The 14,864-nt window shown below is 43.0% G+C and overlaps 1 protein-coding gene across 5 annotated transcripts in view; it reads left to right on the forward strand.

The window, feature by feature from the left end:
* Positions 1-14,864, forward strand: part of Vav3 (vav guanine nucleotide exchange factor 3) — a 336,414-nt gene that overhangs the window by 73,697 nt on the left and 247,853 nt on the right. For all 5 annotated transcript variants that reach the window (XR_005091832.1, XM_028879322.2, XM_037207020.1 and 2 more), the window contains exon 2: positions 5,705-5,821. Coding sequence is in view for 4 of the 5 variants with exons in the window: in XM_028879322.2 (XP_028735155.1) it covers positions 5,705-5,821 (117 nt within the window). In the remaining variant the exon portion in view is untranslated. The remainder of the gene's footprint in view (positions 1-5,704; positions 5,822-14,864) is intronic.

Below are 14,864 nucleotides of genomic sequence, written 5' to 3' on the forward strand. Positions count from 1 at the left end.
TTAAGCTGTTGCAGATGATACAAAAGACCAGGAAATGCATTTGAATCCCAAAGGATGAATAGACTGGAGGAAAACTTCTGCTGACTGACATTGTGGGAGCCAAATTTCTAGCCATGAGTCTTCTTCAGTCATCTCCAGTTTCCTTTCTTTAGAAAAGATTGAAATGCATGTTGGCTTCTTAGGCACTCTAAGGAGATTATAGGGTTCTGCCAAAGGTGCATTCGAGGCCTCTTTGGCCAGTTCTGTTTAAATGAGGTCCTTCCATAGAAAGTGCTAGGTCACTTCTGCATACGATTCACTGATTGCTGTTGTCTGTATCTAGGAGGGATGCTCTTTTGTTTTCTAAATACCATTTACAAATGAAAACAGATTTGCCTGGGGCAGTGGCTGATTTCAGAACCACAGAAAACTGTATATTGGAGAATTTGATGTAAGAGAGCAAGAACTCAAAGTGTAACGGAGATGTGACAAAACGACGCAGGGACGAGTTCCAAGGGTCTTTCCGGGCAAATCTAGTTTCACATGAAAATCAGCTCTTATTCAAAAGGAAAAGTACAAGAAAGATGGGAAGATTTTTTATTTTTAAATAAAAGAGTGTCAATTAATACATGAGGAAGGAAGATGGAAGTGAAAAAAAGGCATTATTTTACAGTCCCAACTGGAGGAACTGATGGCGAGGATGGTCAGTGGTACCCCTTGTGAGAAATGGTTTAGAAAGAAAACAGACACAGGACTTTCACATTCAGGCTATGTAGGAATATATAAACCAGACATAGAAACGTGGGGCAGTGACCAGGAACCATCTAAACCAAATGGTGGACCTTAGAACTAGCCAGGAGATGTGACAGCTCAACATTGTGTGCCTTCTGATGTGATGAAATGCAAAGTTTGCAACCTGAGTTATTTCTGCCAATTAGACTTCAGTTTTCAGGCAGCGTAGATGCTAGAAGAATGGGTTAGTGAATCTATAGTAAATTATCAGACAAATGAATAATGCAGGATGTCTTATAAGACAATCAACATAGGCTCTTCATAAAACTCAATATAAAAGAAGAAATCTTAAAATATATTATATCTGCTCTGAGGTTACCTCTTCTAGAAATGGCTGCATAAGCAAGACATGAACAATGCAGTATCAATAGACATGCTAATGAGGAAGGGGAGAAGTCTGGGGTCCTATCCCCAGACAAAGAACTATGGGCAACTAATGGCTGCCGAGAGAGGGAGAATTAGCCTCTCTCAGGGATGAGCCCCCTCCTTGGTCACCCAATACAAAGTGGTCAGATCTGAAACACACAAACAACAAAAATGGACTTAGCAGGTTGTAGTTACATATCAATGTGTGTAACAATGATGTAAAAGATTAGAGGCTATCAAGTTGAGGAGTAGCATGGGGGGGTGTCAGAGGGAGGGCCTTGACATAGGAGGGGCCTGAGGGAAGAAAGGGAAAGGGGGAAGTGATTTGATTACATTTTAACTAAAATGTGCTAAAAAGAAAATATATTACAAAGGTAAGATAGCTAAATGCAATTAAAACCACTGGAGTAGATCTTAGCTTGAGTGAAAAATATTATAGAAAGAGATTGAGGATAGAATGGTAAAAATTTGCCAATGGATATTAGTTGTTAATTTTTTTTAAAAACCAAGTTTGAAAATAAAATTGAGAGCTGAGTTTTTGATGTGTGCTGATGTTATTGGTATGTAGGAAACATTCCGACTTCTCAGAGATGCATGATGAATAGTTTAGTGGTGAAGAAAAATGTCTGTAACCCTTCTTTCAAATAGGACAGACCAAAAAAAAAAATGTATAATAAAGGACACACGCACAAAAGCACGTATAACACTGTTGTGATTGTCACAGATTGGAGTATGTGATGTATTATTCTTTCAACATTTGTGTTAGATTTCTTAAATAAACTGGAAACAATGAATAGAAACAAAGCATAGCAAATATCTTAGTGGGCAGGCAGTCTGATGGGCTCAGCTGTGTTTGGGCCTCCCTAATGATGCCACAGCCCATCTCATCTGTCCCTCAAACTCTTGTTTCTGTTTGTGCACACAGCAGAACACCCAGGAGTGTACAGTGCATGGCGAGCTTAGTGCTTTCAGCCAAATTTTGAGGTGCTGTGTAGATCCCCTGGGAATCTTACTAGAGAAGCTTAAAGCAGAGCTTTTTAACATGTCGAGTATCTATGATGTTGCAGGCATTCAAAAATGGTTGGCTAAAAGCAGGTGTCAAACAGGATAATCAGGCTTGAGGCTTGCCTGGAAAAGCAACAGCACCCGAGTGACATTGTTCAAATCCAGCCAACCACTTGTGGAGCTCAATAGAATTGAACTTGTGAAAGTTAAGTAAGGTTAACATTGGCTCCAGTAAAGGCACTGCCTGTTTTTCAGGCTTCGTGAATGTTTTTCAACTCTTTCAACTTTGAATGATGGTTCTTGCTTTTCTGACTTCATGATCAAAGCGCTTTAGTAGAAGTTTTTCCTACACTTGGGGAAAATGTGGGTTTGGTGAGACATCTTCAGAGGGTGGCATTTGCAACCATGGTGAGCTATGAGTCTCTTGTCACTTAATTATGTAAAAAAAAAAAAATACTGCAAGAGAGCAGTTGCATAATCCCCCAGAGAGTAATTATTGCCCGTCTTGGCAGAATGCAAGGCTTTTAATCTGTAAATAAGCGACTCTGTGTGGAGGGGCAACCTGCAGAGTAGTGCTGTGTTGTGAAGGTCTCATGAATCTTTAAAGGGACCAGCAGTGGCTGCAGGTGCTGATTGGTTGCTGTGTGCATGTCAAAGGGTTGATGATGCTTCCCTTGTGGTTTTAACCCTCCTGAAATATTTAAGCCTCTGAGAATGATTCCTGTAAAAGGTGTCTAAGTTAAGTCCATGACAAATCTGAATGCAGAGAAAGCAAGATGAGCTTTTTCCAAATTTATCAATACATGAAACAAAAACAAGATACAATATTGACTGTCAGCACTTTGGGAACAAATAAAAACAAAGATGCAATAATTATCTGATACATTACTCATTTATTGGAGTTTTTTTTTCCTGTTCCTTAGTTTTGAGATGGTCTCATGTAGCCCAGGCTAACTGAGCTCACTATATAGCTGAGGATGACTTTGAACTCCTAATACTCCTTCTATTGCCCATGTGAGTTGGGATTACAGGCATGTACCACACCAGCCATCAGAAGATTAAGTTTATGAAATTATTTTGGTATTATTGACATATAATAAGCCACATTTATTGAAAGTTTTGACGTAAGCACATAAAAATTTAAGATGTGTACCATGGCAGCTCATATTTCCAAAAGAACTTACCAAGCTGAGAGTGGTCTGTAGCTAGAGTTTTTCGGCCTTGCCCACAGTCAGGACAAATCTTTGTCACCCGCCAGTCCCACAGCCGCTCAGACCCAACCAAGTAAACACAGAGACTTATATTGCTTACAAACTGTATGGCCGTGGCAGGCTTCTTGCTAACTGTTCTTTTATCTTAAATTAACCCATTTTTATAAATCTATACCTTGCCACGTGGCTGGTGGCTTACCGGCAACTTCACATGCTGCTGGTCATGGCGGCAGCGGCTGGCAGTGTCTCTCTGCCTCAGCCTTCTGCTTCCCAGAATTCTCCTCTCTCCTTGTCCCACCTACTTCCTGCCTGGCCACTGGCCAATCAGTATTTTATTTGACATACAGACCATCCCACAGCAGTGGTCATTGCTTATGTCTGTAACTTCAGTGCTCACTTGAGAAACTGAAGCAGAAGGATTATTTTGAGTTCAAGGCCATTCTGGGTGACGTAGTAAGTTCCAAGTTAGCCTAAGTGACAATTTAAGAACCTGTCACAAACAAGCAGGCAAGCAAACAAACCCAGAATGAATTTGCTTCTGAGATATGTGTGTAGGTGGATATGTGTCTTTTAGATATCAAAAGTGACCCCCAACATCTGGTTCTTGAGTTGTCCATAGATAGCATCTTCCTGTTCACCTCCTGTTCCAGCTGCATGGATGAGCTCAGCATGCTCCAATCCAACGTCAGCCTCTGCATCCCAACACAGGAGCCCCTCTCCTTTGCTCAAGGACTTCGATGTGTAACGATGCCTCTTTCTGGGTAACTTTCTGATCCCCATCATGTTTCCGTTTGCAGTGCCCCTCCACAGCCTCTGTCCTGCCTCCACTTTCTCTCCTCCATCCCTCGCCCCCTGCAGCAGGATCTGCTCCAAACAACCTTTGCCCCAGGCCCGGTCCCATAGATCCTCCTCCTGTCCAGGACCTTATTACCTTAACTGCCAAGTTCCCTAGGAAGTGCTAATCTCCATCTTACCGGGCCCCTGGAGCATCTGACTTAATTTGTCTCCCCATACACTTTACATGGCTTTGGGGACACCTGCTCTCCTGAATTCTCCCCTTCAACACTGGCCACTCTTTTTCAGACTCCTTCGTGGGCTTCTCTTCTTGATCTCCTAAGACTTTGTGGCCCAAGTCTGCCTCAGTCAATGTCAGGGTTAATGCTCGCTCTAAAGTGGTGGTTCTCAACATGTGGGTCGCGACCCCTGGGCGGTCTCATATCAGATATTTACATTACAGTTCATAACAGTAGCAACATTACAGTTAGGAAGTAGCAACAAAATAATTTTATGGTTGGAGGTTACCACAACATGAGGAACCGAATAAGAGGGGGTCCCGCAGCGTTAGGAAGATTGAGAACCCCTGCTAAAGATTCCAAGACTTAGCTCTGAAGTCCATACCTCTATCACCTGGACTGTAGACTTACACATCCAGTTACTGACAGACAGTCAGTGGCACCTCAGACGTAACACAGTGCGAGTGTTTGTCCACAGTCGTGTCTCACTTGGTCTTAGTGCAGTGGCTCCTGTGTCCCTGCCTTGTGCTTCCCCCAACATCCTTCAATCTGCCTTCAACACGGCAGCTCCTGAAAGACCCTTAAAAGCCATTGCCTTTTGTCTCACCATTGGCCCAAACATCTGGGGTTTCCCATATCAGAACAAAGGCTACCCAGCAGGCCCTCCCTTGTCTGATCCCCCCCTTTCCAGATTGCCTTGATTTTTCTCCCCAGCTCTAGTGTCTCTTCCAGACACTCCTACCTCAGACCACCTCACATCCCTGTCCCCACTCTATAAGATTGTTTCTAATCCTAGGTAAGCTCTACTTGCCCGTTTCCTTGCTCTCCAGATCCCTTCTCCAGGCACCATGTGAAAACATAAATGAACTGTTTAATTTAGGGGTTTGCTTCCATGTTTGTGCTTAGGTGTCATCTCATATTGCAATTTAAGTTTCAAGAGGTTACAAACCAGGGTTGTCTGGTTGCAGCCAGTTCAAAGGACTGCTGGCTGGTCAGAAGCACTAAGGTGGCTTAGGACGCTGGGTATTGCGTATTGTCACTGCTGTGCAGAGTCTAGGTTTGAGAAAGACATGAAAACAGAAGGAGGGGTATTTGCAAAGAGGAAGGGAACTGGAAGGTGGCGGGGGTGGGGTGGGGACAAGAGAGGACAATAGGTAATGAATGTGACCAGCTTATACTATTTACATGGAGAAAATTATTTTGTATGATTCATAGACACATGAAATGATAGAGCAAGAAAAAAAAAAGCACAGATTGGTTCTTCCTTGACCCTTTTATAGTAGCATATGTGTCACACTTAGAAAAATTCACTGCATACTGTTGTTTTCTCTTCTTCAGTTTCTCTGTCTGAAGAATATCCGGACATTTCTGTCAGCCTGCTGTGAGACGTTTGGAATGAGAAAAAGCGAACTCTTTGAGGCGTTCGACTTGTTTGATGTTCGTGACTTTGGAAAGGTACTGACTGTCTGCTTGTTGTTTTTTGAAACATGGTTCTGGGAATTGAACCAGAGTCTTGCATGTAGGTAGGCAAGTGCTTCACTATTGAGCTACATACATCTCTAGCCCTTGGTATTTGACCAAATCAAAGAGGTCGGTGTATCTGCATTATATAGTTGAATGTCACATGCTGGTGGCTTAGCAAATAAGAATAAGGCACATTTCAGAGAGCAAAATCAAACAGCAGCAACAATGCTGGAAGTGAGTTCAGAAGTCTTGGTGATTTAAAGCAGGGGCACCTCTTATCCACTGGTAGTCCTTCCTACTCTTGCCTCCTCCAAGGGTGGTTGCCATCCCACATGTCCCAGGGCCAATATGCTTTTCCTCCAGCCTTTTCTCTGTCTGCAAGGCATCTCACTTTTGGAAGCTGAAAGTGTGAACTTGCCCTGTTCTCAGAGTAAAAACTTGTAACAATTATTTGGAAAAAGATGTGAAGTATGGGTATGGGGTAGTGCTAGGTCAAACCCCGGCTTCATACACACTAGGGATGTACTCTCTTTGAGCCCCAGCACTGCCGGGAGATTGTTGAATTGCTTGCATTTCAGTGACATTTTTCACATGGAAAATGGTTTTAATTTTTATGTTATTCGGTGAACACTAAGCCCACAGTGAAAGAAATCATATTTTCGGTCAGGTGAGATTGCTCAGTGGGTACCCATGCTTACCACCAAGCCTGATGGCCTGTGTGTGATACCCAGGACTCATGTGGGGGAGAGAAGTAACTCTTGTGAGTTGTCTTCTGACCTCCACATGCTAACCATAGAATTTGGCACCCCCCCATAAATTAATTAAAGTCAAAAATCATACTTTCAAAAATCACAGTCTTATCTGTAGAGTGAGATGAATTTAAACTCCTTTCCTGTGAGTAGCCCTGAGTCAGTTAACAGCACTGCATTATGATAGCAGGCATGTGTGAAGAGAAAGAAGAGTAGGCTGAGTCTGGGGTGCAGCTCTGTGCTTCCAAGCCTGTCTGACATGTGCAAGGCTTTGGTTTTGATCCTTAGCTGCAAGTTGAGGTGGGGTGGAAAAAGCTGAGTTCTTCTTTCTCTTAAGAATTTTTTTACTTTATTTGTATGAATGCTTTGCCTGCACGTTTTTCTGTGCATGTACCTGCCTGCATGTACCCACAAATGTGCCTGGTGCCTTCAGGGGTCCTGGAACTGGAGTCACAGATGGCTGTGAGCCACCATGTGGGTGCTAGGAATCCAACCTGATCTTCTGTAAGAATGAGTATTCTTAACCTTTGAGCCATCTCTCCAGTCCCCATCCTTATTCTTTCATTTGGTTACTAGTATCTCCCCAAATATCTACCTGAGATTGGTATTTCGCTCAACTTCTAAGATGTAATATTTGGCCATGTAACAAAGGCCAAGCACTGGATGGGTTTTCTTGGCAAAAACTTGTCACAGAAATATTAGAATTTTCATGCTGATGTGGAGCAAAGATGGGAAGCTTTTTCGTGTGGGGAGGGTGAAGGCTGGGCCTCTTTCTGGCTTAGACTAGAGTCAGTCTGTGATCTTTGAACAGTTCCCAGCCTTGTGGGTCATCAGGCTTTTTGCCAATGTGGATGAAAATGGAGGAGGTAACAACATGGATTGCCTTTATCTTTGACTGCCTGGCATTTAACTGACTTGGGGTCACAAGTAAAGTGATGGGGGTAAAATACGGTAGCATAAGGAACAGGAAGCCAGGCCATGAGTGAGCAAAGGGAACCCTGTTTCCGGCTGTGCTGTCCTGCCACTGAAGATAGGGAAATCAAGTGGAGGTCCAGATGGTGGACACCGAGCTATGCTGCTGTTTGTTCTGGAAACTACGAGAGTTGTTCCTGTTTTCATAATTCTCCAGTCCTGTCCCTAACCCGTACATTATCTTTTGAGGAAATGGAAAACGAAAATGATTTAAGGAAATGAAAACTGAAAAAAAAAATTGTCTTTTTAAAGCTTATTAAGGAGCCTCCCCCATTTAAGTTCACAAGATAGTTTGATAAAGATGGGAAAGTTATAGAAATACCTTTAAAAATGCATAGGTTGGTTTTAGTGGAATTATGTGGCCTGTCTGATTGATTAGACAATAGAAGCTTTGGAGGAGTGCTGAGATTCCCAAAACTTGAATGTAAAGGAATGAACTCTTTAGTTCTTGGGGACAAGCAAATTCTATTTCTGGGTTCTTAAAATGTTTTGACAGTGGTAAGACTGGGAAAGCATAAAGCCTGGGTTGGTGGTTTGGACTTGAACCAGTACTGGCTACTCTACAGTCCTCAGCTTTTGCTGATGTCTGTCTGTATTGGTGATCTGTCTCTTCAGATGGGGTTTAACATAAACTGGCAGAAAAATGCCGTTGTGTTACTACTATTAAATACTCTGAGTGTGATTGGTTAGTGCCATCAGTTACTAAACACAAATCTGGCTTTAAATTTTTTTTATGTATATATTAATTTTTAATTCTCATACAGACATAAGGGAGGCACTAGTATTTTCCTCATTATGCTAGTGAGGAAATCTGCACTTCAGATCACATATCTAACATGGGATGGAAGAAGGGTTTGAACTCAGATCTGGCTGATTCTCTGCACTGTGCTACAGTACTAGCATGGTTACCTGGCCATTGCAGGGCACATGCTCCTTGGTGCTTTGCATATTTGTGGGTGTAGTTCATTTCCCAGTCCTGCTGAGTAGCTACTCTTCTTCTTGATTACAGGTCCTGGTTTGGGAGTGACAGGCCTGAGGTAATTCATGCAGTTCTAAATTTTTTAGTATAAAAATATTGAATAGACTGTTAAATCAGAGATAAAATAATTTCTAATATTGGTGATAAGTTTTAGCACCCCCAAGGCCTCTCCACCGATGCTGCAATCCAAATTAAACCGAATCAGACCAAATTGGAAAAGTCCAGGTTTAATGGGTAAAGTATTCCCGGTGACTCCCTGTCCCCTCAGAGGGGAACCATGTGTTTCTTTTCTGGGATGCAGCTTATATACCCTGTGGGGAGTGGTCTTGAGCCTCTCTGGGAGAGAAGCTGTGACTGGCGGGCTTTGAAGGGGCGGGTTTAGGGAAAGAGATAGGGGAGGGGAGTTGAGGTGGATCTTCCACCAGAACAATTGGGAATATGGATGTAAATGGACTTGGACAAGGCTGGTGATATAGCTCAGTGGTAGAGTGCTTGGTTAGCTTACGTGATTCTGTGCTGTAGCATGCCACCTTCTTAGTGTAAACAGCCATTATCTTCATCAAAGCAGCTGTGACTACTTGAAAGCAACACCTAAGATCAGACTTGTTGATTGTTGATGTTAACTCATAGAAGGGGGTGAGGAAGGGGTGAGAAGAGTCATCAGACACTCACTCACCTGATGATAGGACCTTCCTGCCTGCACCTCTCAGCCAGTTGTATGTGATTCTGTCCTAATTACACGGGGTTTTGTGCACCCATGGGGGACTTGTCATCCATACTGGGGTAAGACTTTCCATGCTTTGAGGTCCTTCATGGTCTTTTAAGTAACCCCTCACCTGTACTCTATAAGCTCACTGTTCCCTCAAGTTGCACTCAAAACATTTGATTTGTCCTTGGAGTCCTGTAAGGAGGGCTAGCAGTGAGTGTGTAGGTAGGAACCCTACATACACACCCAAGGAAAGAGTTACTGCAATGCTTGGTGTGGTGGAACCCAAGCTGAGTTTGGAAGAGCAATGCCCTTCCCTCCCCCAACCACTCCCCCTCCCATGGTGGCCAAGGAGCCAGACAACTGAAGCTAAGCTGTCTGATGGAATGTCTCGATATGGTTGTCTTTCTCTGTGGTGTGAAATGGTGTACCCCCTCACTGTCATAGCAATCGCAATGTCCCTGTTATGGGTGGTAGGGTAGGTAATTATAGCTGAGCCTTTGGAGCTGAGGTTTCCGGATGAGGAATCTTCTTGTCTATGATATGGAGTGGCGTGCCTGCTTGCTGAGTGGGAGTGGAGAATATACTTCCGTCCCTGAAAGAAGCATGTATGGGATGGGATCTCAAGCAGGCTGTGGCATCTGGTGCCTGGCTTTTCTTGTGGGAGCTAAGACATGCAGCCAAAGCTGAGCTGTCAGCCCAGAGAGATTTGCACATCCTAAGGGAGAAATTAAGACAAGAAAACGACATGCTGATGTTATCCACGGTGTCAGCCTCCGATTTGTCAAGTAAATTGGATGAAAGAGAAAACGAGGTAGAAGTGTTTCTTTGCTGTTTCTTGGGGGTGGGGAGGCAGAAGAGAAAGAGTAAAAATTAAATCTGTGTTTAAAAACCCTTCCTGGTACTTAGCATTTTGAAACCCGTGGGAAGAATCAGATGATGAGATGGAGAAGTGGTAGGAAACACCTCCTCCTGGTGAGGAAGGGAGAATCCATGATGCAGCATGCAGATGGAGACCTTAACAATGTCTCAGTCCAGGAGACTGTTAATCAGGGAATAGTCCATGCCTGACCTGCTTGAATTGCTCTATTATACAGGGCATGGGAGGTTAAGCAGGTACGCCATCTAAGCAGCAATGTGAACTCTTCATTTATTCTGGGGTGAGATATTATGGTGGTGCAGCCCCTTTGAGGTAACCCATGTGGACATATATGTTGAAGTGCTTCAATTCCTACTCAAAGTAAATTTAGAACTCACATTTATTTGATGGCCTTGGGGGTCTAGAGATATAATGACAATATCTTGTATTTTTTTTTTTAAACTGCACTTTGAAGTTTTCAGAGTGCTTGTTACCAGTGATTTATGTGATTCTCAGAAGCGTTGTGAAGGTAGCCTGTAAATGTGATGGGTAAAGGAAGGCACAGAGGGTTAGACCATGAGGTTGAGGCCACCTGCCTTGGGGATAGGAGCAGGATCTGGACTCTGGCATTCTGGCCTTTGACCTCTCTACTCTTCCTTGCTGTCCTCTTTTTGGGTCTCACTGAATGATCAGGGAAGAGGTTGACCATGTAGGAGAAACCAAAGATTTTTTTTTTTTTTTTTTAAATTAAAAAGCATAAGAGATTCATTGGCTTTGAATCCAGTATTGGCCTGGTCCAGCTGTGAGGAAAAGTAAGATTCAGAATGCTGTGTGAGGTGCAGGGTCATGGTGGCTGAAGTGAAAAGTCTAGGCAGACAAGGGTGCCATAGGTTCTCACTTATGCACAAATATCTTTCAGCCATCTCCTCTGCCCTTTGCCCCCTGTGACATCATGCTGTCCCCTAGTCTCTGCCTAACCTCTTCTTTAGTGTTGGTTTTGGGAACATATTTAGAATCATAGGCTTGACATGGATGTGTTTGCTTTTGGAAATTAGGATTCTCCTAGGAAAATGTCAATCAACCCAGATGAATGATAGTTTTCTTATGGTGAAGAGCACACATTTTTGAGTTCTGTAGAATGGCTTATAATTATTTTGCCTTTCAGTGGTTCCCTGATTCCTAGTTTTGAGTTCTTTATTCACTGCCAATTTACTTCAATTTGCTCTGAATTAACATCAACACAGATTCTAATTGGATCTAATTATAGTTTGTCTTATCTGTCAGAGAAAGGTTGGGATGCAGCTTCAGCCCCAGCATAAGATGGCTGCTGTTTCTAACTCAGAGTGGACATGCATTTCATGAGGGGATCAGGGCAGGGCTTGGTACCTTGAACTCTTTTAGGAAACAGCAGAGGCCCGAGGTTAACAGATGACTGTAGGTTTCTTGTGTGCTGAAGAAGAGGTAGGGTGGTCCCTACCTGCCTCTCAGAGAGGCCAGCCTACTCTGGAGAGAAGCTTCATTACTCTTTCAGACCTCATATACAGTTTCTCTTTGTCTTTGAGTTTATATTTTGAAAAAATTCATAATTTTCTAACTTTTCAAAATAATGGATCTGTTTCTGGCTTTATGGTAATGACCATAAGTAAAATCTTGTTAGTTTCTTTGCTTAAAACATGTCTTTTTAAAATCATGTTTCCCACCCCTGGAATTATCTTAGAAATTCCTTGTTCCATTCTTTTCTCAGAATCTGGACATTTGCTCATTTCATATCATGCTGTTGGCTATTACTATGTCCTGATTGCCATTTTGATTGACTCAAGCTGTTTGGAAGTGTTTCCTCCCACGTTGTCAATTGGTACATGTGTGGTGCATGAGAATGTGGGGTTTTCTTTAATGAGGTCATTTTGAGCATGTTGTAGGACTCGGGCTGAGGCTTCCATGCTACCCAGGTGAGTGATCAATGTCTGTCCCAGCTGCCCTTGACCTGTAGACTTTGTGTCCTTGGTTCCAGGGCTTTTAGGGCACCTTGAAAGTATGAAGTGATCAGTACATCTTTTTGAATCAAAGAGACTCACACCTGGCCAAAGGTTATTACAATAGCCTGTAGGAGAGTTTCAAAATGTAAAGGTTCAGAACAGTCACATCAAGAGGAATCTAGAGTGTCAGTGTCGAGCTGTGTCAATGAAACAGATAAGAACTTGGAAGAGATGGAATTCTAGTTTGGTTAAGAACAGTGTTTCTGAGGCAGATCTTGGTTTGACTTCTGTGTTCCTTACTGGGCTGTGGTCTTGAGTGACTAATTTAACCTCCATGAGCTCCAGCATCCTGATCTATAAGTTGAGGATCAGTGTATCTTTAGTAAAATAATATATGTAAAGTGAGAGTGCATCCGTGTAAGGTTAGGATTCACGAAACACTAGCTATTACTATATCCATTGCTATGATTATCACTAATGTTGTATTTGATTTTACTCACTGGAGGTGGAACCTAGGGTGTTGTACATATTAGACAAGAACACTACCTCACTGTACTATTGTACCATATCCTCAGCTGGTGCCATTGCTTCCCTCTCCCCTTCCCTCCCTCCTCCTAGCTCACTAACTTACCCAGGCTGACCTTGAACTCACCTGTTATCCAGGCTGGCCTTGGATTTGCTGTTTTCCTGTCTCATTGTTCCTAGTAGCTGGGATGACAGACTTGGGATACGAGGGCTGGCTAACACTGTTATTTTTAATAAGTTTGAGATTCATTGGTAAACCTCTAGAATCCAATTTTGAATTAAGTATAAGAACTCATATCACTGTGTGTGTGTGTGTGTGTGGTGAGGTTAGGAAATCGACCGTGGTCTTTCAGCAGTATTCTGCACAGCTGCCCTTCTCCCTTTCCTGTGGCCTTACATCTCCTTTGGGAAAGCAACTGTTCCCTTTCTCCATTTGGTTCAGCTGGTTTGTTCAGCTGGGCTGCACGCTGCCTCTGATGTGACGGGATCTGGGGTGTTGTGTGCCATCACTTCTGATTTGCTCCCTCTGAGTTAGAAGTGTTGCACGCGGGTCCATGAGACTTGGAGGGGCCACAAGGCATCTGGGTTCCACATTTCATTTCAAACGGCCCCAGTTTGGAGGGACCAGAGCCTTGGAGGAGGATGCTGACATCGAGTGCCCAGAGCTGAATGCCTATGTCTGTGGACTTTTCCATGACTCCAACCAAGATGTTCCTCATTTTTTTTTCCTTTGAGCCAATTTCTCTTACTTTTCTCAAGCAAAAGTGGCAGAAAGTAATGAGATTGGTTGTGTTTTACAATTCAAATGGTTTTAAGCGTATAGAAATGTTTCATCTTTTGTTATCCTTATACCTGGGAGAACATCTGCACCAGTCTTCCTGTCTATTGTTTCATGAAGGGGAAGAATGAGACAGTGTCCCAGACCCTCTCTGCTTTGAGGTATATTCATGGCTAGCAGAAGTATAGTGCTGGCTTCATGGTAAATACTTATCATCTTAATTGACTCAAAGGATATCAAGGTTTTCGGGTTTCAATGGTTTTCAGGTTTCACAGTCATCAGGAGTCTTTCCCATTTCCCTTTATGCCTTGTGGGGATCAAGGAAATGAACACAAGAACCTCTGCAGGTTGCATGTGACTGACATTGGGCCTGTTTAGAACGATATGGAAAGGACAGGTTGAAAGACATTACAGAGCCCTCCCTCTCACCCGGAGAAGAGAGAATGTCTTGAACAAAATGGTTGCAGAAGGCAGCAAATCCTGCAGTAAACGGTTTAGTGAGACCTCACCCAAGCCTTCTGATTCTTTGTCTGTTAATGGAACACAACCATACATGATTGTTGTGTTATGCAAATGTCTGGCTCACTGCCCCCAAAATGATTGAGTAAATGAATTTAGAACAAGTCTAGAGCTAGTAGTTTGGGTAGATACAGATCATTCAGAGTGCTGAGTATGGGCATGGGTAGGGTCAGAAAGAGGACTTCAGTGGCACTTTTGCTCAAACTCAGCTTGGCTTGATGACGTGATAATATGCATTCATTGTTTATACCCTATATTGCCCTTGGCTCATATAAGAATATTTTATTAGATGTTTTTGTGTGGAGACTTAGATATTGAACCTATAGTGCAGCTATCACTGAAGGCAGCTGTTGCATTAAGCTCATCAAGTTGTATTTTCTTTAAATCTGTAGCTGCATCAAAATAGATTTAGGGTAAATGATGAGTAGAGCCTTTAGCACCTAAAATGCATTGGATGTGCTGAGAGAATCAAGGGGTACTCAGTTAACTTAATATTGAAAAGGGCTTTTAAATGATTTGTTTGGTAGAAATCACCACCTGTTCTCCCCACCCCAGACAGATTATTCATGGTAACCTGCTGCTACCCTTCCATTGTGAGCTAAATTAACTTTTTAGCTCATAACGCCTCATGGTAGGTTTAGCTAGTGATGTTGCTAAGGCTGCTTCCTACAATTTGTGTGTTTTTACCCTTCTCCCTTTCCAAACTGATGTGTACACCCCACCCGTATCTATGCCTAATGGACCAAGGACCTTTATCTGCCTAGTCTGTGATGAAATGCCTGGCTGGCTTCCCAACCCTTGGTACCTGGATAACTGAATCATCTCCACATCTCCCTTCTCTACTTTCAGTCCTGGTAGACACTGAGAATCTCACCTTTCAGAGTACCCACACTAGCGTCCTGCATTTTGATGCTTGAGAGCCTGTATTGGATTATCTTCTGGAACTCTTTGCCTGGCTTTCTCAGTCATAA

This window comes from Peromyscus leucopus, chromosome 6 (genome assembly GCF_004664715.2).
Source record: "Peromyscus leucopus breed LL Stock chromosome 6, UCI_PerLeu_2.1, whole genome shotgun sequence".
NCBI lineage: Eukaryota > Metazoa > Chordata > Mammalia > Rodentia > Cricetidae > Peromyscus > Peromyscus leucopus.